The sequence below is a fragment of the Bos mutus genome, unplaced genomic scaffold (genome assembly GCF_027580195.1).
Source record: "Bos mutus isolate GX-2022 unplaced genomic scaffold, NWIPB_WYAK_1.1 CTG200, whole genome shotgun sequence".
NCBI classification, from domain to species: domain Eukaryota; kingdom Metazoa; phylum Chordata; class Mammalia; order Artiodactyla; family Bovidae; genus Bos; species Bos mutus.
In genome coordinates, this window is record NW_027219453.1 from 262,939 (window position 1) to 289,723 (window position 26,785).

The 26,785-nt window shown below is 40.0% G+C and overlaps 3 protein-coding genes across 3 annotated transcripts; all 3 read left to right on the forward strand.

Moving 5' to 3' along the window:
* Positions 1-3,941: 3,941 nt before the first annotated feature.
* LOC102271098 (olfactory receptor 51I2) lies at positions 3,942-4,886 on the forward strand. The gene has a single exon (XM_005906872.2). It carries the CDS (start codon positions 3,942-3,944, stop codon positions 4,884-4,886), a length of 945 nt encoding a protein of 314 aa, XP_005906934.2.
* A 7,083-nt stretch (positions 4,887-11,969) lies between these two features.
* On the forward strand, positions 11,970-12,914 carry LOC102270812 (olfactory receptor 51I2). The gene has a single exon (XM_005906871.2). The coding sequence runs from the start codon at positions 11,970-11,972 to the stop codon at positions 12,912-12,914; it is 945 nt and encodes a 314-aa protein (XP_005906933.2).
* An 11,210-nt stretch (positions 12,915-24,124) lies between these two features.
* Positions 24,125-25,014, forward strand: LOC102274129 (olfactory receptor 51I2). The gene is given in 2 exon segments (XM_005906881.2): positions 24,125-24,958; positions 24,961-25,014. Coding segments are annotated over 2 exon segments (888 nt in total).
* The last annotated feature ends 1,771 nt before the right edge of the window (positions 25,015-26,785 follow it).

The window sequence follows — 26,785 nt, forward strand, 5'->3', positions numbered from 1 at the left end:
AGCCTGCCGCATAACATTGACCAGAGTTCCCTGTACTATACAATAGGCCCTTGTTGGTTATCCATTTTAAATAGAGCAGTGTGTACAGGCCCATCCCAAACTCCCTAATTATGCCTTTCCTCCTGGCAACCGTAAGTTTGTTCTCTAAGTCTGTCTCTATTTTGTAAGTTCATGTTGTATCACTTTGTAGATTCCACATGCAAGGAATATCATATGATTTTTCTCCTTCTCTATCTGACATACTTCACTCAGTATGACACACTCTAGGTCAATCCGTGTTGCTGCAAATGGCATTAGCTTATTCTTTTTTATGGCTGAGTAATATTCCATTGTATATATGTACCCCATCTTCTTTAAAATGTTTAGGGTTTAAATAACCACTTGTTGTTCAGTCACCTAGCCATGTCTGACTCTGTGACCCCATGGACTGTAGCACACCAGGGCATCTTTGTCCCTTACCATCTTCTGAAGTTTGCTTAAGTTCATGTCCATTGCATTGGTGATGCCATCCAGACATCTCATCCTCTGATATCCTCTTCTTCTGCCCTCAGTCTTTCCCAGCATCAGGGACTTTTCCAGTGAGTCAGCTGTTTGGATCAGGTGACCAAAATACTGGAGCTTCAGTATTTTGGTCACCATCTATTAAGTGTTATATGGCAGCCAATAGGTTAAATGTTTTTGCCTATTTTCTGTTGCTTAGTCATCCTGATCAGTCTGTGACTAAAGTATAATTACAACCTATTTTACAGGTGAAGAAATGAGGCTGCATGTATGTTGGAAACTTTCTCAAGGTAAGTGGACTGAAGCTCAGGTACAGTGAGCTCAAAACCTTATCAGTTAATCCTCATTACCTGTGTTGTCACCCTAGTAGGTGTCCAATAAATATTTGTGAAGAAGGCAGCTGTATACATTAATACTTTCTTAATCGAGCTAAATATATTTTATAATTTTACCTGTAATTATGCAATGCGTGTGGTCAGCCACAGTGAACCAGTGCTTCTTATCATGCTTGGGGTCAATTTCAAGGATAACCCAGGAGAGAATTTCACAAGATATAATAAATCCAAATGGCTAACTTACATGGGTTTTAAGCACTTTTTATAGGATATAGCATTTCTTGTAGGTATTGATCATAGTTGTAAAGTGGAAAGGCCATAAACTAACCTAGAAGATCTAGTTTTACATGTTCTGCCACTAACAAGCTGTATAAAATTGAGATGCCTCTTTTCCTTTCTAGGCTCTAATGATCTCTTTTATAAAATGAGCAACTAGATACAATATCCTGCATGTCATTTCCAGTTCTGATCATTCCTATTCCCACATACCCATGTATTAAGTCAGAGAGGAAAGAACACTGCAGATGCTCCATATTCCCAGCAGTCCACGAGCTCCTGAGCTGATAAATACTCAAGGGACTTCCTGGATGCAGCCTTATATTGCTCAGCCCAGGGAGTTGGCAGAAGAGGCAGGGGTTATGGGCAGGACCTCCACAACTGCTCTTGCTTCCTCTGCACCCTCCATGAACTCTCTCAGGTAGGTAAGGTGGAGTGTCAGACACTCCAGACTCAGGCACTAAGGCACTCTGGCTCAGCTTAGAAATCCTGAGTGTTATGACAATCTGAAGACAGAAAGGCTGTCCCTATAGGAGTCAGGTGTTTTTATTTTTTTATTTTTTTATTTTTCTGAATATTTTCACTTTCCTGGTTCTATATTTTCTCCTTAGTCCTCTTGTTCTCTGAAACCTTCCCATGCTTTCAGATTCAGACATTCATTTCTCTGCAGGGATACTACAATGGGCTATAGTTTGGAGGTAGATGTTCTGCAATAAATAAGCACTCTTACTCATTTCTCAAAACAAACTGGTATGGCGGTGGGGAGGGGGGTGGTCTATACAAAGACACTGGCTGCTTTGGAAGCCACTTGGCAAGATTCTATTTAGTGCTTAAAAAATTATCCAAATCAGGGATATTGCATATTGCATACAGAGGCAAACAGAAATGTTTAGGAAGAGCTTGCATATAGGAAAAACAAAGAGATTTTAAGAATGCAGAATGGAGGGAAAAATGCACCCTGAGAAAAAAGGATAGAGGAGTCCTAATACAGGTGGAGAGACAAAGCCAGATGAAAGCCTGGAGGTGTGCATTTAGAGCAGGTTTAGAACTCAGAGTTGCAAAGTATTTGATCCTAAGGGTTTTCACAGTAGTTTACTTTTGGATCTTCACTACCCCATTAGCAAAGTTCCTTAGCCTCTCCAATTTACAAACAAAGAGAATCAAAATCCTGTGGGATCAGTGACTTACTGAGTGCATCTCCTGTGTTTGGCCTTGCACTGAGCACAGCAGGGACTGAAGCAATGAATAAGTGTCATTGTTGATCTCTTGCAGCTGGTGAGTCAGAAGGGGAGATAAGTTTCATAATTCAACAGGAACTATCATAACTCCATAACAGGAAGCTCTAATGCAGAACAGGCAGAGAAATAGGCACAAAAAAAGATGCAAATCTACAGCTTCTGAGAGTGGTGAGGAGAGAAGAGCAGTTATCTCCATTACAATGACTGGTCAGATTTTAACAGAAGAGGAGGGCATCGTTGATCCTTGGCCACAGATGATGGGTTAAATAGATATGTTCAGACATTCTAGGAAACTCTGGGAGCTGGGGAGCCGTAGTTAATGTTTGAATAATAGTAAAGAACATTGCTATTATTAATATGGATAACCAGTCTGGGTGTTTGAGGTACAAGTAGGAAGTTCTGAGAATTGCGACCAAAACTATTGATATAGTACTGGACTACAGAGTGCCTTTAACTCTAGACTTGTGAGTTTGGTTTTGACACTTTGGTAGTGAAGAGGCATTCAAACTTTCTAATCAGAATGGTCCCATTTGCAGAGCTGCCCTTTGAAAATATTAGACCTATTCCAGATTAGAGAATGACATAGAGGAAAGAGATTCATTAAGAGGGCATTATTATGGGCATACGAATGTAATGTCTTGGATACAAAGTATAAGAATGTAAGTGGAAGGAAATGCAGAAAAGTGCTGGCAGATGCACTTAGGGTTCAGTATTTTCATTGACTGTGGTCTAATTTAATGTAGTAAGTAAAGGAAAGACAGAAACAATATAATGTTTGGATTTCTGAGTCTTAGTCTCAGGCACAGTTACAGTATTACTCAAAGAAATGGAGAACACAGTTAAGAATCAGTTCCATGATATATAGAACTGATTATTAATCCTGTGGTTTTCAGGAGCTAGATACAATTCAGTTGGAAGGAAGTTATTAAGAAAAGACTTCCAGTATACTAAGTTATTCAGGCAGAAACTTAATGCCATAGGATAAATGGATAGAAGGATGAAAAGATAAAGTGGGGGCATCTAATGCATCCTGATGAAAGTGTGACAGGTTAGTGCTGTAGACAGTTATCTTTCTATTCATCTACCTCCTAACTAGAGGGATGGAAGGAAAAACTGGGAGACTAAATATGAGTGAAAGAGCTGGGGAGTCATGATAAGCAGCATATTCAGTAGAGTGGAAATAGAAAAAGTTTACAGCTTGATAAGTAATTGGAATGTTCAGAACAGTCCAGGAAGTAGTCATCAGGAGAATGATGTCTTAGGTCTTGCACAAACTGATGCCTGTTGATTGATAACAAGTTCATAGCTTTGAATGTGAAGAAGAGCATGGTGGGGATAGGCACAGGTACAGAGGAAGGTAATGTGACCTGTTGAGCCAACTGGATAACCTGAAAACACTTAGACAATTCCAGAAACCACGGGGAGCAAGAGGGGTAAGGAGTGATGTGGTAAACAAAATTGATTAAGCTCTAAAGTAAGGGTCTGGATGGCATAAGAGAGACTTAAAATAGGTCATCAATAAACTGTACGTCTGTCTTCTCTACAGGTGGTGGTCCTACAGTACAAGTCTTACAGTACAAGTCCCTCCAGCATGGGAGGTATCCTCTACAACAGCTCAGAGTTGCCAACGTTCACCCTGACAGGCCTCCCAGGGCTGGAGAACTCCCAACACTGGATGTTCTTGCTCCTTGGTACCCTCTACATTGTCTCCATTGTGGGCAATGCCCTTATCCTTTTCATTGTCAAGGAGGAGCAGAGTTTGCATCAGCCTATGTACTACTTCCTATCCCTGCTCTCAGTTAATGATCTAGGTGTGTCTTTCTCCACACTGCCCACCGTGCTAGCCACATTTTGCTTCCACTTAAGGAAGATCAGCTTTGATTCTTGCATGGCTCAAATGTTCTTTATCCACTTCTTCTCTTTCATGGAGTCTGGGGTCCTGCTGGTTATGAGTTTTGACCGCTATGTGGCCATCTGTAACCCTCTGCGCTACACCACCATGCTCACAGATTCCCGTGTTGTATGCATGGGCTTGTGGGTAATTACCCGCAGTTTTTGCATGGTTTTCCCACTGCCTCTCTTTCTGAAGAGGTTGTCTTTCTGCAAGGCCAATATACTGTCCCATGCCTACTGCCTTCATCCAGATCTCATCCACCTTCCCTGTGGTGACATCACCATCAACAATATTTTCGGTCTCTTCATTGTCATGTCTACCTTTGGCCTGGACTCTGCACTCATTCTCTTCTCATACGTGCTCATCCTGCATTCTGTACTTGCCATTGCGTCTCGGGAGGAACGGTTAAAGACACTCAACACGTGTGTGTCACATCTGTGTGCTGTGCTCATATTCTATGTTCCCATGGTTGGTGTGTCCATGACTGCCCGCTATGGGAGGCATGCCCCCCAATTTGTGCACACGGTCATGTCCCTCATTTATCTCTTTGTGCCTCCCATGCTCAACCCTGTCATCTATTCCATCAAAACCAAAGAGATTAGAAGGAGGCTTGGTCAAATGCTAGTGGGAACCAAGTTTTAAGCCAGAAACATAGAATGTCCAAACCTCAAAGGATATTTACTATTACTCCATAAATTGGAGTTTCCATAACCTGTTTTGACAATTTTTTAAACTTCCTTTTCGTATTTCTGCCACCAGATATATGATGACCTTGTACTAGTTAAGATCTGCCAAAAGGTTTTGGCGAGGTACACTGGGTTATAATTTAGAAAAATAATTGTTCAATTTTCTTTTTTAATCCCAAAATGCACATCCTGAAAATTAGTCCTTCATTTTATCACAGTGCGTTTCTATTATCTATGGTTAAAGTGAATCATCACAGAAAAAATAACTAATTACAATGGGACCACTGTTATAATGGTTAGTGAGTCTTTCCCCCCAAGTCTATGTTGAAGGCAGTTCTATTTTTAATTCTTTGTAGACTCTTCATACTGCTTTCCATAGCAGTTGCATTATGTTGCGTTTCCAACAACATTGTGCAATGGTCCTCATCAACACCTCTTGTCTTCTGTTGTTGTTTTTAATAGCCCTTGTGCTTTCATAGGAGCTTCCCTGGTGGCTCTGCAGTAAGTCCGCCTGTAATGCAGGAATGGCAAGAGATGTTGGTTCAGTTCCTGGGTGGGGAAAATCCCCTGGAGGGGGAAATGGCAACCCACTCCAGTATTCTTGCCTAGAGAATCCCATGGACCAAAGAGCCTGGTGGGCTACAGTTCATAGGGCCGCAAAGAATCAGACACGGCTGAAGTGACTGAGCACAGATGCAGACATACAGGCACATGTTTTAAATATGCATTTTCCTGATGATTAGTGACACTGAGCATTTTCTTTCCTATACTTGTTGCCTTTTGTATTTTTTCTTTGGAGAAATTTCCATTCAACTTCTCAGTGCATAGTAAAATGTGATTACCAGGTATGTTTCTGTTTTTGTTTTTGCTACTGTAGGAGTTCATTACATGTTTGGGAGGTGAACCCCTTATCAGATGCTTACTTAGAAGTAAAATTGAATGAATGGACACATTCATGAATGCCTTGGTGGAAAGATATTGAAAGTGCAATTCCTGCCCCTCCCCTCACCCCCCCACCCCCCCCCCCCAGTAAATTTGACTTAATTCTGAATAATCTGGGTACTACAACATGATTTAAACATTACTTTAGAACTCTTGTAAAATAGAGATCACACCCCCCCCAACATTTCTAAAAAAAAAAAAAAAAGAAGAAATGAGACAGAATTAGAGTAGATTTCCCAAATGGGCTTTCCTTGTGGTTCATCTGGTAAAGAATCTGCCTGCAATGCAGGAGACCTGGGTTTAATCCCTGTGTTGGGAGGATCCCCTGGAGAAGGGAAAGGCTACCCACTCCAGTATTCTGTCATGGAGAATTCCAAGGGGGTCGCAAAGAATCAGACATGACTGAAGCGACTTTCATTTTCACCTCCCAAACGTTAAAATATGAAGAAAAAAAAATTACTAATCAAAAAAGGAGATCTGGCTGCAACAATAGTTTCTAGGATAAGATAGCTTAGAAGAATGTATAAACCACTGTAAAGTGATGTTTTAAATAAAACATTTTATGAAAAGTTTTTATACCATACTGTCAAGATATTTTGTTGGGAAACATTCTAAGATATAATATTGTTAAACATTCATATATTTCCATAGAAAAAGTATTTGGAACATGTAAAAAATATTAATAGTTGTTTCTGGTTAGTGAGCATTGAGAAGATTTATTACTTATTTATCTGTGTTTTCTACTTTGCTAAAGAATGTACACAAGTTTTGGTAAAAACAGAGTGAGAGTGAGGGGGTGGGGAGAGAGAGAGAGAGGGAAGGAGGCAAATAAAAATAACCTGAGAGTTATAGAAGGTGAGCCTCATAAGGGAGAAGTCTGAGTGTTGGTGCCTGTGCTGACATCCTACCAAAGTGCTTTCCACATGGCCCTCTCAAGTGATAAATGGTTCTATCCTGGGAGAGCTATTCCCTTTCAGATGTGACTACGGGCTGTGATGGGCCCATGTCTCTGTCTATGGGGCCTGATTCTGGGCCCCAAGAGACTCATCTTCCTTGGTGCATAGTGGAAACACTTCAAACTTTTGCTCCATTTATCCAAATTCACCAGAAACCTACTCTGCAGTCAAAGGATAATATAGGATAATTAGTTTAAAACAAAATAACAGTATATCTATCTGTTGCAGGTCTAACTGTCAGGCAAAGGGTCTCTCTATTCAACTGGACTAACAACACCAGTCATTTAAAGTAGTCTAAGCACAGCAAGGACCATGCTCATTTTACCAGCTGCAAAGTATACTAAGGATAATATTTCTTGGTAGCTTATTATGTGACAGTCAAGGTTCAAAGGTTATTTTATTATATGTTTTATTATTAACACTCATTATGTCTTATCCTCAAGTCTATGAAGTAGCTAAATTATTATTCTTGCGTTAGAGGTGAAGATGCTAAGATGCACAGTACAGATTAATTGACCAGGATCACATAGCTAGTCAGTGAAGGACAGGAGGTGAACTCAGACATTTTGATTCCCAAATCCAAGTTGGTGTGATTTCAATCAGTGGTGCTGCTTTGAAAAATGTTGCAATTCTTATCCTTTATGTGTATTGCTTTCTCCGGTTAAACATATGTGACATCGATGGTCTTAGTTTGACTGGAGACCTGGGAGATACCAAGTGACAAAGAAGTCATGTCTACTCATTCAGTGGCTGTTTATTGAGCATCCTTGGTGTGCCAGTCCCATGGTAAGCTAAGAAAAAATCCATGGAGAAGGAAACAGAGGCACTTACCATCTGAACTCACAGCATGGCCATACAACATAAGGGTTCAGAGCACCTATGTTCAAATGCTAGTCCTGCCACTTATATATTTTGTGACTGAAAAATTTACTTAATTCACTGGGCCTCAGTTTCCTTATGTGCAAAATATAGACAATAATAATATCTGCCTAAGACACAGATAGGACACAGCATTTCTTGTGGGTATTGGTCATAGTTATAGAGTGGAAAGGCCATAAACTAACTTAGAAGATGTAGGTTTAAATATTCTGCCACTAAAAAGCTGTATAAAATTGCAGTAACTCTTTTTCTTTCTACGTTTTAAGGACATCTTCTATAAAATGAGGGACTAGATACAATATTCTTGCATGTCACTTCCAGTTCTGATCATTCTGTTTCTAAATATCCCTTTGAGCAATGAACTACCAAGTCAGTGAGGGAGGGGCACGGCAGATGCTCCATATTCTCAGCAGTCCATGATCTCCTGGGCTGATAAATCTCAAGGGACTTCATGGATACAGCCTTATATTGCTCAAGCCAGGGAGTTGGCAGAGGAGGTGGGGGGTATGGGCAGGGCCCCAATTGCCCTTCCTTCCCTGCAACCTCCATGCACAGAGATCTTTCAGGTAGGTAAAGTGAAGTGTCAGACACTCCAGACTCAGGCTCTGAGGCACTTTGACTAGCTTAGAAATTCTGATTGTTATAATATGACAATATGAAGACAGAAAGGCTGTTTTTACAGGAGCCAGCTTTTTAAATTTCTTTTCTGCATATTTTCACTTTAAAGAATCACTATATGGTTCTCTATTTTCCATTTGTTATTCTTGTTCTCTGAAATCTTGCCATGATTTCCATTTCATATATTCCTTTCTCTGCAGGGATTCTCCCTTATTAGGCTGTAGTTTGGATGTAGATGTCTTCTAAGAATAAGCACCCCCTCACTCCCCCACTCATTTCTTAGAATAAATGAGTGGGGCGGATGGTTATAAAAAGACTGATTGCTTTGGAAGACACTTGGCAAGACCCTAAGTATTGCTAAAAAAACCCCTCCAAATCAAGGATATCTGCATATTGTATACAGGGGCAATCAGAAATGTTTAGGAAGAGCCGAAGAATTGATGCTTTTGAACTGTGGTGTTGGAGAAGACTCTTGAGAGTCCCTTGGACTGCAAGGAGATCCAACCAGTCCATTCTGAAGGAGACCAGTCCTAGGATTTCTTTGGAAGGAATGATGCTAAAGTTGAAACTCCAGTACTTTGGCCACCTCATGTGAAGAGTTGACTCATTGGAAAAGACTGTGATGCTGGGAGGGATTGGGGGCAGGAGGAGAAGGGGAAAACAGAGGATGAGATGGCTGGATGGCATCACTGACTCGATGGACATGAGTCTGGGTGAACTCCAGGAGTTGGTGATGGACAGAGAGGCCTGGCGTGCTGCGATTCATGGGGTTGCAAAGAGTCGGACATGACTGAGTGACTGAACTGAACTGAACTGAAGGAAAATGTTGAGAACCGAGAACAGAAATATTGATTTAGTACTGACCACAGAGGACCTTTATTCCTAGGCTTATGAGTTAGGTTTGAACTGTTTGGTAATGAGAGGGCATTCAAGGTTTCTAATCAAAAAAGTGCCATTTTCAAATCTGCCCTGTGGAAATATTATCCTAACCAGAATAAAGAATGAAATAGAGCCATGGCATTCACTAGAATAAGATTGTTATGGTATAAAAATGTGATTTCTTGGTTCTGAAGTGTGAGGCTATCAGTTCAGTTTAGTCGCTCAGTCGTGTCCGACTCTGCAACCCCATGAATTGCAGCACACCAGGCCTCCCTGTCCATCAGCAGCTCCTGGAGTTTACTCAAACTCATGTCCATCGAGTCGGTGATGCCATCCAGCCATCTCATCCTATGTCATCCCCTTCTCCTCCTGCCCCCAATCCCTCCCAGCATCAGAGTCTTTTTCAATGAGTCAACTTTTCACATGAGGTGGCCAAAGTATTGGAGTTTCAGCTTCAGCATCAGTCCTTCCAACGAACACCCAGAACTGATCTCCTTCAGAATGGACTGGTTGGATCTCCTTGCAGTCCAAGGGACTGTCAAGAGTCTTCTCCAACACCACAGTTCAAAAGCATCAATTCTTTTGGCGCTCAGCTTTCTTCACAGTCCAACTCTCACATCTATACATGACTACTGGAAAAACCATAGCTTTGACTACACGAACCTTTGTTGGCAAAGTAATGTCTCTGCTTTTCAATATGCTATCTAGGTTGGTCATAACTTTCCTTCCAAGGAGTAAGCATCTTTTAATGTCATGGTTGCAATCACCATCTGCAGTGATTTTGGAGCCCAGAAAAATCAAGTCTGACACTGTTTCCACTGTTTCCCCATCTATTTCCCATGAAGTGATGGGACCAGATGCCATGATCAGTTTTCTAAATGTTGAGCTTTAAGCCAACTTTTCCACTCTCCTCTTTCACTTTCATCAAGAGGCTCTTTAGTTCCTCTTCACTTTCTGCCATAAGGATGGTGTCATCTGAATATCTGAGGTTATTGGCATTTCTCCCAGCAATCTTGATTCCAGCTTGTGTTTCTTCCAGTCCAGCATTTCTCATGATGTACTCTGCATATAAGTTAAATAACAAATGGGCTAAAGTGCTGGTAGAGGCTGTTGGGTCATTGTTTTCCTTATCTTGACCCATTTAATATAGTAGCCGAAGGAAGTAAAGAGTCTCTTGATAAGGGTAAAAGAGAACATGAAACTAAACATTAAAAAATAAAGATAATGGCATCTGATCCCATTACTTCATGGCAAATATATGGGGAAAAGTGAAAACAGTAACAGATTTTATTTTCCTGGGCTCCAAAATCACTGTGGATGTCATTGCAGCCATAAAATTAAAAGATGCTTTCTCCTTGGAAGGAAAATTATGACAAACCTAGACAAGGTATTAAAAAGCAGAGACATCAGTTTGCCAACAAAAGTCTGCCAGCCAAAGTTATGATTTTTCCAGTAGTCATGTATGGATGTGAGAGTTGGACCATAAAGAAGGCTGAGTGCTGAAGAACTGATGCTTTCAGATTGTGGAGAAGACTGTTGAGAGTCCCTTGGACAGCAAGGAAATCAAAACAGTCGATCCTAAAGGAAATCAGTCCTGAATATTCATTAGAAGGACTGATGCTGAAGCTGAATCTCCAATACTTTGGTCACTTAATGTGAAGAGCCAACTCATTGGAAAAGAACCTGATGCTGGGAAAGATTGAAGGCAAAAGGAGAAGAGGGTGACAGAGGATGAGGTGGTTGGATGGCATCACCAACTCAATAGACATGAATTTCAGCAAACTCCAAGAGATGGTGAAGAACAGGGGAGTCTGGCATGCTGCCTTCTTTGGGTCTCAAAAAATGGGCTGCAACTTAGTGACTGAACAACAACAATAACAACAAAAAAAGAAAGAACATGGCAATGTGATCTTTAAATTTTGTGTCTCGAACTTAGTCATAATAATATTATTCAAAGATATGGAAAACATAGATAAGAGCCAATTATCTGTATAGCCATGGATAAGAGAACTGATTATTAGTCTTGTGACTTACAGGTTCTATTTAGATCTGAAGGAAATTATTAAGAAAATACTTTAGTATATTAAGTTATTCATGGTGAAAATGAATGCCATAAGGTGGACTGAAGAATGAATAGATGAGTGGATATAAGGGGGTCCTAGTGCATTTTGATGTATGTCTGGAAGATTGTCTCTATGGAGCTATATCTTCCTGTCCATCTATCTTCTGTATGGATAAATGCAAGAAAGAACTGGGACACTGTGTAGAAGTAAGAAAGCCCGAGAGTCATGATAATGAGCAAATGTTACTTATCAGTAGAGACAGTAAAGTGAGAGAATGGAAAAAGGAAAAGTTTACAGTTTGATGAATAATTGGAATGCACAGAACAGTCCAGGAAGTAGTCACCAGGAGAATGATGTCTTAGGTCTTGCACAAACTGATGCCTGTTGATTGATAACAAGTTCATAGCTTTGAATGTGAAGAAGAGCATGGTGGGGATAGGCACAGGTACAGAGGAAGGTAATGTGACCTGTTGAGCCAGCTGGATAACCTGAAAACACTTAGACAATTCCAGAAACCACAGGGAGCAAGAGGGGCAAGGAGTGATGTGGTAAACAAAATTGATTAAGCTCTAAAGTAAGGGTCTGGATGGCATAAGAGAGACTTAAAATAGGTCATCAATAAACTGTACGTCTGTCTTCTCTACAGGTGGTGGTCCTGTAGGACCACCACAGTACAAGTCTTACAGTACAAGTCCCTCCAGCATGGGAGGTATCCTCTACAACAGCTCAGAGTTGCCAACGTTCACCCTGACAGGCCTCCCAGGGCTGGAGAACTCCCAACACTGGATGTTCTTGCTCCTTGGTACCCTCTACATTGTCTCCATTGTGGGCAATGCCCTTATCCTTTTCATTGTCAAGGAGGAGCAGAGTTTGCATCAGCCTATGTACTACTTCCTATCCCTGCTCTCAGTTAATGATCTAGGTGTGTCTTTCTCCACACTGCCCACCGTGCTAGCCACATTTTGCTTCCACTTAAGGAAGATCAGCTTTGATTCTTGCATGGCTCAAATGTTCTTTATCCACTTCTTCTCTTTCATGGAGTCTGGGGTCCTGCTGGTTATGAGTTTTGACCGCTATGTGGCCATCTGTAACCCTCTGCGCTACACCACCATGCTCACAGATTCCCGTGTTGTATGCATGGGCTTGTGGGCCATCATCTGCAGCTTCTGTATGATTTTTCCACTGCCTCTCCTTCTGAAGAGGTTGTCTTTCTGCAAGGCCAATATACTCTCTCATGCCTACTGCCTTCATCCAGATCTCATCCATCTTCCCTGTGGTGACATCACCATCAACAATATTTTCGGTCTCATCATTGTTATGTCTACCTTCGGCCTGGACGCTGCACTCATTCTCTTCTCATACGTGCTCATCCTGCATTCTGTATTTGCCATTGCATCTCGGGAGGAACGGTTAAAGACACTCAACACGTGTGTGTCACATCTGTGTGCTGTGCTCATATTCTATGTTCCCAAGATTGGTGTGTCCATGACTGCCCGCTATGGGAGGCATGCCCCCCGATTTGTGCACACGATCATGTCCCTCATTTATCTCTTTGTGCCTCCCATGCTCAACCCTGTCATCTATTCCATCAAAACCAAAGAGATTAGAAGGAGGCTTGGTCGAATGCTAGTGGGAACCAAGTTTTAAGCCAGAGGCACATGGAAAGGAAAAAAGTCATTGGATATTTACTATTACTTCACAAACTGGGGTTTTCAAGACCTGCTTTGACAACCTTTTAAACTTTTTTTTGCTCAGAAATCTACTCTTAGGATTTTTTCCACCAGATATTTGATGACAGCCTGGCACTAGTTAAGACTGAAGTCAGAAGGTTTTGGCAAGTTACACTGAATTGTAAAAAAAAAAAAAAAAAAAAAAAAAAAAAAAAAAAGCTCAAATTTTACAAAAAATCCACAAATGTGTCTCCTTAAAATCAATCCCTCATTTTGTTCCATGTGTTTATTTTATCCATTTTTAAATTGAATTAGCATAGAAAAAGTTACTTATTACCTTGGGAACACTGTCACAATGGTCAAATAATTCTTTTCCCCAAGAATATATGACAAGTAGTCCTACTTTTAATTTTGTAGAATTTTTTTAATTTTGCAAAATTTCTGCAAAATTTTAATTTTGTAGCAACTCTGTACTGCTTTCCATCGCAATTGCGCTATTTTACATTCCAAAAAACTGTGTGCAAGTGACTGACATCCTTCCCAACATTTGCCGTCTTTTGTTGTTATTTTTTATTATTATTATTATTTAATAGCCATCTCGACAGATGTGTGGTAATGTCTCATTGTGTTTTCAATATGGATTTTCATGATGATTAATGACATTGATCTTTTTTTTTCATATACTTGTTGGCCATTTGTATATCCTCTCTGGAGAAACTTTCATTTAACTCCATAGCACATAGTAAAATGAGTTTATTAGACTTGATTTGTCTTTGTTTTTAGCTACTGTAGGAGCTCCTTAACATGATTTGGGGATGAACCCCTTATCAGATACTTATTTAGAAGTAAGCTTGAATGAATGGACACAAAAAGCACATGCCTTGGTGGAAAGATTAAACAAATATTGAATATGTTGCTTTTCCCCCCAGTTCACTTGACTTAATTCTGAATAATCTGAGGAATAAAACAACATGATTTAAAAATTAATTTTGAATCCTTGTACAATTGAGATTACTCTCCCTCAAAATTACTTAAAAAAAAAAGGAAAAAAAATGGACAGGCATAGAGTAAACCTCCCAAATGTTAAAATATGTAGAAAAAGACAAAAAAAATCTATGTGAGTCAAAAGATATATGGCTGCCACAATAGATTTCTAGGATAAGATAGCTTAGAAGAATGTAGAAACCACTATAGTTCAAATAAAACTCTTTACGAAAACTATTTATAGCATGGTTGTGGTGTGTGTGCTCAGTTGTGTCCAACTCTTTGTGACTCCATGGACTGCATAGCCTGCCACGCTCCTCTGTTCATGAGATTCTCCAGGCAAGAATACTGGAGTGGGTTCCCATTTCTTCCTTCAGGGAATCTTCTCCACCTAGTGACTGAGCCTGTATCTCCCATGTCTCCTGCATTAGCAAGCAGGTTCTTTACCACTGAGACATCTGAAAAGCCCCCTATTTATAAAATACTGTGAAGTATACTCTGGGTAAAACCATAATATATAATATTATTGTTAAACATTCATATATTTGCATACAAAAAGTATTTGGAGGAAGTAATAAAAATTTGGGCATTCCTGGTAGCTCCTGAGTAGATTCCTGGGTCAGAAAGATCCCATGGAGAAGGCATAGGCTATCCATTTCAGTATTCTTGGGCTTTTCTGGTCGCTTAGATGGTATAGAATCTTCCTGCAATGCAGGTGACCTGCATTCGGTCTCTGGGTTGGGAAGATCCCCTGGAGAAGGGAACAGCTACCCACTCCAGTATTCTGGTCTGGAGAATTCCACGAACAGAGGAGCCTGGCACGCCATAGTCCATGGGTTCGCAAAGAGTTGGACACGATTGAGGGACTTTCACTTAACAAGAATGCATTAGTAGTTGTTTCTGGCTAGTGAGAATTGAGAAGATTTATTATTTATCCGTGTTTTCTACTTTTCTATAAAATGTACACATTATGTTTTAGTAAAATGAGAGTAACTGAGAGAGAGGGGAGAGACAGGGAGGCAAACAACAATAATGAGAGTTGGAGAAAGTGAGCCTCATAAGAGAGAAACCTAAGTGTTGATGCCTCTGCTCTACCAAGGTGCTTTCCAAATGCTCCTCTCTGCTCCTCTCAAGGGATAAGGAGTACTTTTCTTGGGAGAGTTATTCCCTTCTACATGTGACTATGGGCTGTGGCAGGCTCATGATACTATCTATGGGGGCCTGATTCTAGGTCCTAAGAGACAATTCCCCTGGTGCATATTGGAAGCACATCACACTTTTGCTCTCTTTATCCCAATTCAGAAGTCTGTGCTATCCAGAATGTTCGCTCTGCAGTCAAAGGCTAATATAGCATAAATAGTCTAAAAGGAAATGACAGAATATTTATTTTTCACAGGCTTAATTGTCAGGACTAACTGCACAGGATCTCTTTATTCAACTGGACTAACTACACCAGTCACTGTATTTCACCAGCTGTAAAGTAATACTAAGGGTAACATTTCTTCATAGCTTATTACATGACAGTCAAGTTTCAAAGTTTATTTTAGTATATATTTTACTATTAAAGCAATCATTAGGCCCTATCAGCAAGACTAGGATACAGATAAAATTATTATTCTGGTTTTAAAGGTGCAGACACTGAAGTGCATAGAATAGATTAATCATTTAGGATCACAAAGCTAGCCAGTGGAAAGGCAGGAGGTGAGTGCAGGTAATGTGACTCCTGAGTCCAAGTTAGTATGATTTTGAATCAGTGATGCTTCTTTGAAAAATGTTGCAGTTCTTGTCCTTTATGTGTATTGCCTTCTATGGTCATATGATCATTCAGTGGCCATTTCCTGAGCACCCATTATGTGCCTGGCCTCATATTAGACATAGAAGCAATCTGTGAAGAGTAAAGCAGAGCAGCACTTACCTTATGAACTCACAGTGGGGCCTTACAGTTTAAAGGTTCAGAGCACCTAGATTTAAATGTTAGTTCTGCCACATATATTTTTTTGTGACTTTGAAAAAGTTATTTAATTCACTGTACCTCAGTTTCCTTATGTGAAAAATATAGATAATAGTAATACCTGTTTGATAAGGCTGTGGTGAGGTTTAGCTGAATTAAAGTTGACCATCACATAAAATGCTCAGTAAGTAAACATAAATGTTAGCACTGAGTGAGAATAGCTCAGATGGTAAAGAATCTGCCTGAAATTTAGGAGACCAGGGTTTGATCCCTGGGTTGGGAAGATCCCTTGGAGAAGGGAATGGCAACCCACTCCAGTATTCTTGCCTGGAGAATTCCATGGACAGAGGAGACTGTCAGGCTACAGTCCATGGGGTCGCGAAGAGTCAGACATGGCTAAGTGACTAACACACACAAAAGGAGATAAGATGCAATGATTACTGTTTGTGGTAGCCCAGAAAAGGGGCATGTAACACAGACTTTAGATTTCTCTAGTCACATTGGTTCAAGTTAATTAATGTAGAAAATAATGCAGAAAAATAATAATATAGAAAATCAGATACTTTACAAAGATCCTACCCAGGAATGAAAACAGGGTTTAGATTGGGAACAGTTTGTTTAAAAAAAATGAAGTAGTGAATCAAGTTTGATGCATTCTCTAGGACGGCACTTTGGGGCTGATAGGTAACTAGGTAAACTGACAAAAAAGCAGAGATAAATAGACATGTGTATGTCATATGTTCTTGAACAGGTGTTTCACTAAGTAGCATGGTAATCCATTTTGCAGAAACATGGAAAGATGACTCATGGTGTTATGCTGATAGTGTAATTATGGTAAAGACATTAGGTTACTATTTGCTAATCATTAGGCTTCCAGGTGGCACAGTAGTAAAGAATTTCCCTGCCAATGCAGAAGACTCCGATTTGATCCCTAGGTTGGAAAGATCCCCTGGAGAAGGAAATGGCAACCCACTCCAGTATTCTTGCCTGGGAAATTCCATGGACAGAGGAGCCTGACAGGCTACAGTCCATGGGGTCACAAAAGAGTTGGAAGTGATTTGGTGATGAAACAACAACAACAAACATTGTACTGGAATTTTGAATATATTAAAAAAATAAGAAGGCAGAGACATCTTTCATGAAACATACATATTGATGTAGGAAAGAAGCATGTAATACATAATTTACTGTTTATTTTAAATCAATTTATCACGACTCTGCAAGGTATGTATTAAAAAAATAAGAAGGCAGAGACATCTTTCATGAAACATACATATTGATGTAGGAAAGAAGCATGTAATAAATAATTTACTGTTTATTTTAAATCAATTTATCACGACTCTGCAAGGTACTAGAAAAGATCAACAGAGAATGTAATATAACCTTTATTAGGTTAGGAGGTTAGGGGGATCTTCCACAAGCCAATTTAAGCTAGGAGATGGTGGTAGGGATCCAGTCAAATGAATGGAAGGTGAGTAGGAAAAAGCTTCTAAGATTTTGGGAAGAGCACTTGTGAAGGCCGCATGGAAGGAGTAGCTTTGCACATGCAAGAAACTGGAAGATTACTTTAGTTGTAATAGAAAGAATGTAAGAAAAATGGCTCAAAATAAAGTTTGGAAGGAAGGTATTTATCATATCACATGGGGTCATTTAAAGGTTGGACTTGATGGAGTAATGTGATGGAATTTTACTTAAATATATTTCTGCATTTAGAAAGTGAATTGGTAGAGGGCCGAATAATGTAGGGGAATGCATTAAGACACTTGTAATTATCTAGGGTTGACATGTTGATATGATGACTAGAGAGTGGGAATGGAAATAAGTCAATTAAATAGTAGTTAGGAGGTAGAACTGAAAGAACTTCATATTTCTGCAAGTAAAGTTCATAAATCCAACACATTTATTGAGCTCTCTTCTCTCTTCCCCCGAACATCTCTTATTTATCCTTCAGGATTCAGTCTAAACTAACCTTTTTAATGATTCCTCTTCATAGCACTCTAAACATTTTTTCTGAAGATGATTAACACATGAAATTATTTGTTTAGTCTATTGTCCTAATCACTGTGAGAACGGAGAGAAGGCTCATCCTCTTCACTGTTATATCTCAGACTCCCTTTGGTGTGGTTCTTTCTCTTAGGGATGAACTCACACTAAGCAAGGCAATGACATAGATTCATAATGTTATCAATTAACATTGAGAAATAGAATTACTACACAGGCAGAAATTATCTTCTTAACTTGACTAGCATATTCTACCTGGTGAGAGTCATCATAATTACATTTGAGGTGAGCAAAGAATAAGGGGCATAACCATAAAATTTAAGGGGCACAATCATAAAACTTCCTGTTTTAAGTTCAGATGGACAAGTGGCATCCTTCTCCAAATCCCCAACCTTAGCCTCTTAGTCCCTGGAATTTAGTAGGCCAGTCTAGTCTTCTTATAACTGCTTGATTGATGCTGTCCTACAAGTCCCTTTTTCCTTCTTCCAATTAAAATCCCTTTAATCTCTTCTTCCAATTGATGATTGTGCTTGTGTGAATGACTGTATGTGAGTATATTTGTTTATAATTGTGGTTTTGCATCCAGATTGGTATCTTGGCTACTCCAATAACTTTACGACTTTGGCAAGTATTGTAAAATCCCTAATGTCATTTGTAAAAAGAAGACAAAAAATATAACTGATAAGGATCTTGTGAATATTAAACATTAACTATACGTTAGTAATAAATAAATAATGCATGCAAAGATTTTAGTAAGTTTATAGCATATAGTAGATGGTCAATTAATGAGAACTGTTTTTCACAGTCTATGTTTTAATTTAGGTCAAGTTCGTCAAATCTTAAATGTCTGGTAATCATTATTCAAGCTGGTTTTAGAAAAGGCAGAGGAACCAGAGATCAAATTGTCAACATCCGCTGGATCATGGAAAAAGCAAGAGAGTTCCAGGAAAACATCTATTTCTGCTTTATCGACTATGCCAAAGCCTTTGACTGTGTGGATCACAATCAACTGTAGAAAATTCTGAAAGAGATGGGAATACCAGATGGGAATACCTGATCTGCCTCTTGAGAAATTTGTATGCAGGTCAGGAAGCAACAGTTAGAACTGAACATGGAACAGACTGGTTCCAAATAGGAAAAGGAGTACGTCAAGGCTGTATATTGTCACCCTGCTTATTTAACTTCTATGCAGAGTACATCATGAGAAACGCTGGGCTGGAAGAAACACAAGCTGGAATCAAGATTGCCGGGAGAAATATCAATAACCTCAGATATGCAGATGACACCACCCTTATGGCAGAAAGTGAAGAGAAACTAGAAAGCCTCTTGATGAAGGTGAAAGTGGAGAGTGAAAAAGTTGGCTTAAAGCTCAACATTCAGAAAATGAAGATCATGGCATCCGGTCCCATCACTTCATGGGAAATAGATGGGGAGACAGTGGAAACAGTGTCAGACTTTATTTTTCTGGGCTCCAAAATCACTGCAGATGGAGACTGTGGCCATGAAATTAAAAGACACTTACTCCTTGGAAGGAAAGTTATGACCAACCTAGATAGCATATTGAAAAGCAGAGACATTACTTTGCCAACAAAGGTTCGTCTAGTCAAGGCTATGGTTTTTCCTGTGGTCATGTATGGATGTGAGAGTTGGACTGTGAAGAAGGCTGAGCACTGAAGAATTGATGCTTTTGCACTGTGGTGTTGGAGAAGACTCTTGAGAGTCCCTTGGACTGCAAGGAGATCCATCCAGTCCATTCTGAAGGAGATCAGCCCTGAGATTTCTTTGGAAGGAATGATGTTAAAGCTGAAACTCCAGTACTTTGGCCACCTCATGTGAAGAGTTGGCTCATTGGAAAAGACTCTGATGCTGGGAGGGATTGGGGGCAGGAGGAGAAGGAGACGACAGAGGGTGAGATGGCTGGATGGCATCACTGACTCGACAGACGTGAGTCTGGGTGAACTCTGGGAGTTGGTGATGGCCAGGGAGGCCTTGTGTGCTGCGATTCATGGGGTCACAAAGAGTCGGACACGACTGAGTGACTGAATTGAACTGAATCATTATTTATAAGGGTATCATCTTTTTATGTCTCTTTTTGATTTCTTGTGACTGGTTTATTGATTAATTATAAAAGATCTGTTTTTCTCCTTTCTAAAAAAATTGGAGGTACATTCCTTTGCCTGCTCTTTCTCCATTCTCATACACACATTTACACTGTCACACATGCATACACAAGCACAGACTTTACAGACAGACACTAATAATGACCTTTAGAGATACTAAATCCTAAAGAACTTTGGTGTTCTGTATACATTAAATTGTTTCTAAATGAGACCCTAAGATTAATGTATTAAAATCCAATACATTTCCAGTTTTTTGTGAGGAAGACATTGATGCTTTGATGTTTTAAAAATTATCTAAATATAAAATACATAGCTTTTTATTTTTTATTCCTCCACAGCTCTAATTCTGTTTGTTTAGTCTGTCTACTGAAAAATCCAGTATTTAAGCATAATAAAAGGTATCCTTCAGGTTTTCTCTATTGATTAAATGAGTTAATCTAAAGCAAACAAAAACTAGCAAGGCCCCCAAAACTCTACAGGTGCTCAGGAAATATCAGTATTTCTCTTCTCCTTTCCTCAGTTCTGGTAATTGAGATTGCACGGGCAATGGAGATAGACTCTGGGGACTAAATCTAGGTAATTATTTTCAAGTCCTGACTTTATAAATGATTTCACAGTGGATGGCAACAGGCCTCTTGCACCTTAAAGTCTTCGTTTCTTCATTATGACAGTTTGGGTGTGATACAAGATGATCCAAAAGCTCTCATAATTTTAAGATCTTTTAATAAGCATCTTGGGAATCAACCTGCCTTCACAGCGCTCAGAGCTCTTAGAGCTAATTGCCTATCCCATCTTCTCAAATTCTTTTCTAGCCAATGGAAAATTGGCAAGTCATTGTAATAGTCCTTGTTTTATAATCATTTACCATGGTGATATGAAGTTTCATAGTCATCTGGATTTATAGACATTTGTGTTCCAAGTTTCCAAATGAGGAATTTGGAATTTGAGCAAACTAAATAAATTTATTAAGGATAGTCACTTAGACAGGGGAGTGGTTGTTTTTTACTCAAGTCTGGACAGACTGACAAACCGTCTGAGTTTGCAGCTGCAGAGAGGTTGTCCCCAGTGCAGGGTCCTCATTGCTAAACCCAGTACAGTTCCAGGCAGACCAGGATTGTCACTGTGGTTTCTGGCTATGATTACTGAAGCTCTTGGTGGTTATATTTATTGTTTCTTGAAATCTGCTTGGGTTGTGACACAATTGGTGGAAAGGTCGCTAACTTGGGAATCAGTGAGTCAAAGGGTCTGAGATTCAGTCTGTATTTGACGAACTGAATGGATTCTTTCATGAAGGACACCAGAGTTATAACTCAATTTTTTTTTTTTTTAATGTCTGTAAGGAGGGGAAACACCAGTGCTCAGAGGAGCCATCATTCAAGATTTTTCATATTCCCTGCTGCTCCAGCCATCTCTTTAAGCCCTAAGACTTACCAGGCCCAGGGGACATTGAAGAGGCAGGTTCATTGCTCAGGGCAGGGAGGTTGGCTGGGAGGTCGTGTACGGAGGAGTCCTCAGAGTTCCTCCTTAGGAGACTCTTCACCTGTCCTCTTCTCACTAGAGCTGCCCTGAGGAGGTAAGTTGGGACTTCAGCCCTTCCCTCACAGAGGTCTGTAGGAACCTCATTCATAGCTTCAAAATCCTGAAGTGATTATAATACACATATCTGAAGAAAAGTTTGTTTGCGATGTAATTTTAGAGATTTTCTCTGTATTCTACTTCTGCCCTACACCAATAATCCTCAATAATACCCCCTGATGCCTGAAATCCCAAAGCTTTTGTGTGGTGTGAGTGCTTCAGTGTTATTAACTCACACTCCGGTATTCTCACTGGGAAGTGGATACATGGCCAACACAAAAGGAGAGAGCCTTTGTTTGGGAACCTGGAAGAGCAAGGCAGTATGGGAAGAGGACCTGGGAACCTCGGCTCCAGACGTCCCTCTTCCTCCCCTCTTTCCTGGTTGCCATTTATTCAGTACATATCTTGCACAACAGTGCTGAATATCAATTTTATGTGTTTTACTCTATTTTTTCTATACTACAGCTGTAAAGATAAGGTGTAATTAAGTAAACTAAATCCATAGCTGGTGTGTGCTAAAGCTGAGATTAAAAGTTCGCTGTTTTGGATGTTAGCAGAGTTATTTAACTTTTCTAAATTTATGTTACACCTCAAAACTGGGTCATAATACATTCTTCCTAAGATAGTTTACCTATTTAATCAATAGTTACTGGTTAGAATTAAGACTGGTAATCTGAATCCTTATCCAGGACTATGCCCAGCAACTTGGATAAACATTGAGACAACTATAGGATCTTATAATTCTTTGGGGAACAAAGATACTAATCAAATGACCAAACAGATACATAATAATTCACTGTAATTCAAAAGTGTGATAAAAGTCATGAAGAAAAGTATGTGTGAGGATACATAATAGGGCCATACAATGATATGTAGAGAAGTAATGAATGGTCAGAATAATAGGAAGGTAACAAGTTCTCGGGTAGTTTATATGCTGCCTCATGCCTAGGTAAGACTGTTTGAATTCTTACTCTAATCCTTATTTTAAGAGTGAAGGGAAGCCACTGAGAGGTTTTCCATAGAAGTGTAACATCATTTTGTTTATATTATCAACAGATAATTTGGCTTCTTTGTAAAAGATGGATTAGAGAGGATCATGACACTGAGCTGGGTGATCAGCAAGAAAGGGCCCATAGACACTCTGATTAAAAATGCTGAGGGATAGATCCGTGCAATAGACTGGATGCTGGACTAGCTGGAAGTGAGAGAGACAGGAGTGCCAGTGTTAAGTATATTTTGGAAAGGTAGTAATAGATTAATTAAACCTGGAAATGGGAGAGGGTGAAAAATTCTTCCTAGGTTTTTCTGGCTTTAGTGCATGGATAAATGCAGATGGACTTTTATATGAGGAAAATATTGCAAAGGACCAAGTATGGTGATTAACAGAAGTTCAAATTGGCATATATTTATGTTGTGCTGATGAGCCATTACAGTTGATACTCCAGTAGGGAGTTGGATGCTTGACTCTATAGCTAGAAGAGACATCTGAGCTAGAGACATGAATTTGGGATAACTGACATACAGAGAAGAGGTAAGAAAGACATTATGAGTAGAAAATAATTTTGAACATAGTGTGAAAGAGCAGATAAGTCAGTGATTACTGGCAGAATATGTGGGGGCAATAAAGCAATTTTTGTTGTTGTTATTTATTTTCTTTGACTGTATATCCTGAAACTGATCCTCAATAAGAAAAAAGTTGGTTTTGGATGGGAAATAATCTAAACCTCTGATTCTCCAACTTTACTTTGCATTGGAATTTCCTGGGTAGTTTTTTTTTTTTTTTTTAATGTATTGATTATTGAATCCAACTGCTAGAGATTTGGATTGAATTGGTATTATTGGGGTCCAGACAAAGGAATTTTTTTAAAAGCTCCTTGGGTGAATCTAGCATACGCACAGTTTGAGAATCCTTAATCTAAACAGAGGAAAACACATAAATGTGCAAGATAGAAAAATCCAGAGCAATCAGGAATGGATGAGCATGAGGCTCTGGATCCTTGGTGAATAAGAGAGGAGCTCAAGCGACAAAGATAGGATGGAGAGCTGGAGTGAGATCTTCCAGTGTAGGCAGGAGAAAAGACACAGCTCAGAGTACAGATGAAAATGTTATCCCTGCATACACGGAGATTCATGAGTAAGTGGAGAGCACTAAGATAAGGCCCTGAGGAGGGTATACTGTACTTCACTTCTTGAAGAAGGTAGTGGCTAGAACTTGGAGAGAAAGGGCTAAATCATTTTCTGCTACTGGAGAAAGATTTTAATATTTCTGCAAAGAATACAGAAACAGGAAGAATATGATACAGTGTTCAAAATAGACTCAAAGGATTTTTGTGGGGAAGGAATTGGAGCCCATGACCCAACTATAGAAATGATCAGATGGCAGAAGGCCTGAGATGTGAGCAATGATACCTAGCTTGCTTCCTTCTAATTTTTCATGATCTTTGGTGTTCAATCTAAGTAGCCTTGTCCCTTCCATTCTGGACAGTGACCATTCTTTCCATTGTCTGACCTCACTTTACTCTGATTGTGTTTCTCCAAAAGATACTCAGGGACTCCATGGGAAATTTTGAAACTAACATCTCGAGCGTGACCAGCTTCACCTTAACAGGCTTCCCAGAGATGGAGGGACTGGAGCATTGGTTAGCAGCCCTCCTCTTGCTGCTGTATGCTGTCTCCATTCTGGGCAACAGCCTCATTCTCTTCATCATAAAGGAGGAGCAGAGCTTGCACCAGCCAATGTACTACTTCCTATCTCTGCTGTCTGTCAATGACCTGGGTGTGTCTTTTTCTACCTTGCCCACTATACTGGCTACCTTGTGCTTTCACGCACCAGAGACTGCCTTTGATGCCTGCCTGATTCAGATGTTCTTCATTCACTTTTTCTCCTGGACAGAGTCTGGAATCTTGCTGGCCATGAGTTTTGACCGCTATGTGGCCATCTGTAACCCCTTGCATTATTCTACAGTGCTCACTGATACCCGTGTGGCTCACACCGGCATATCCATCATCATCCGCAGCTTCTGCATGGTCTTCCCACTGCCTTTCCTTCTGAAGAGATTGCCTTTCTGTAAAGACAACATACTGACCCACTCCTACTGCTTGCACCCAGACCTGATCCACCTGCCCTGTGGAGATACCACCATCAACAGCATGTATGGCTTGTTCATTGTCGTCTCTGCCTTTGGTGTAGACTCAGTGCTCATCCTCCTTTCCTATGTGCTCATATTACACTCTGTGCTGGCCATCGCCTCCCAGGAAGAGAGACTTAAGACACTCAACACATGTGTGTCACACATGTGTGCTGTGCTCATTTTCTACGTGCCCATGGTTAGTGTGTCCATGGCGCATCGATTTGGGAAGCATGCCCCTGAGTATGTGCACAAGTTCATGTCCCTAGTATATCTCTTTGTGCCTCCAATGCTCAATCCAATTATCTATTCCATTAAGACTAAGGAGATTCGTAAGAGGCTACATAAGATACTGAAATCTAAGCACTGATCAGAGATAGACCTTCTAAAAACCCAGATACCCTAAGAGTTTGTTGTTATTGCTGATGCTTGGGTTTTCAGGCTAGTCAGTTGAACTGTGTCATTTCTTTCTATACATGGGCCTCTGGTTGGGTACCTGTTACTAGCTATAGAGTATAGCCTGGCTATAATTCATAACTTAAAATATCAAGATACTTTGTAATTAACCAAATTACAGGTTGCCAAAATGACTTCTCTCACAGTAAGGAAGAGGGTCTTAAACTAGACACTTCTATTTATCCAAGTATGCTAATATCAACTAATTTTTAAAGTAAATCTCAAAAACACAAAGCCTAACACATTCATATGAAACATTATAACTGGGGATTATGTTACTTAAGATCATAAGTATCATCCAATGCTTTTTATAGCAATAATGGTTTTGAGCATCTTTTAGCTTTAAAAATTAAAGATACACAATAACTGTGACCAATTTTACACTTCTGAAATAAGTAAGAGTATTCATGAGACTGATAAAATGGAACATATATGATTGTCACAGTGACACTGCAATATAAACCATGTAAGACCAGAAATTCCAAAATTTAAAAGCAGGAGAAAAGTTTTGTGGGAAAAAAAAATCATATGTTGCCATCTGTTGGGCATTGCTGATGGAAGGATCAACTCTCTTCTAGGGAGCTAGTTAGAACTCTGAATGGAAGGGAAATAGATATTAGTGACTGATGGTAGGGTGAATCTACTTCAAGAGCATAAATAGTTGCTCTCACCATCTGCTGCAATATGGATTTTCATGGCCTATACTCATCACCCAAGCTCAGAGACATCTGTAATGTTGCTAGAGCAACAGGGGGATTTCCTTGTGGCTCAGAGATAAAGAATCTACATGCCAAGGACTGCCAATGCAGGAGATGCAAATTTGTTCCCTGGGTCAGGAAGTTCCCCTGGAGAAGGAAATGGCAAATTACTCCTGTATTCTTGCCTAGGAAATCCCATGGACAGAGGAGCCTGGCGGGCTACAGTCCATGGGATTGCAGAGTTGGACATGACTTAGCAACTAAACAACAACAAGAGCAGAGGAGAGGTAGCCGAAGAATATTAGGAAATTCAGAGCATAATTCCTGGAGAGTAACAATCACGAAGGTAGAGAATTCTGTGCAAATTTATGCAAAGCACGTACAAAGTCACAGCAGCTTGCAGACTCTCAGCAGAGGTAAGTAGATTAGTGTGAGGATTTCTTCACTGGGTGGTGGACAGACTACAGCATAGTTCAGTCCTTACAGATGATTTGAGATGCAGATGGTAGTGAAAAACGTTATACATTCATACATACACACACACACACACACATATATATATGTATATATGTGTGTGTGTTAAGTTGCTTTCAGTCAGTTCAGTTCAGTAGCTCAGTCATGTCCAACTCTTTGTGACCCCATGAACCGCAGCATCCCAGGACTCCCTGTCCATCACCAACTCCTGGAGTCCACCCAAACCCATGTCCATCGAGTCATGATGTCATCCAACCATCTCATCCTCTCTCGTCCCCTTCTCCCCTGCCCTCAATCTTTCCCAGCATCAGGGTCTTTTCCAATGAGTCAGCTCTTCGCATCAGGTGGCCAAAGTACTTGAGTTTCAGCTTCAGCCTCAGTCCTTCCAATGAACACCCAGGACTGATTTCCTTTAGGATGGACTGGTTGGATCTCCATGTTCAACTCTGCACCCCTGTGGA

Bases quoted from the DNA above. Each gene is read 5' to 3' on its own strand.
- LOC102271098 (XM_005906872.2), top strand. From the start codon at position 3,942: ATGGGAGGTATCCTCTACAACAGCTCAGAGTTGCCAACGTTCACCCTG.
- LOC102270812 (XM_005906871.2), top strand. From the start codon at position 11,970: ATGGGAGGTATCCTCTACAACAGCTCAGAGTTGCCAACGTTCACCCTG.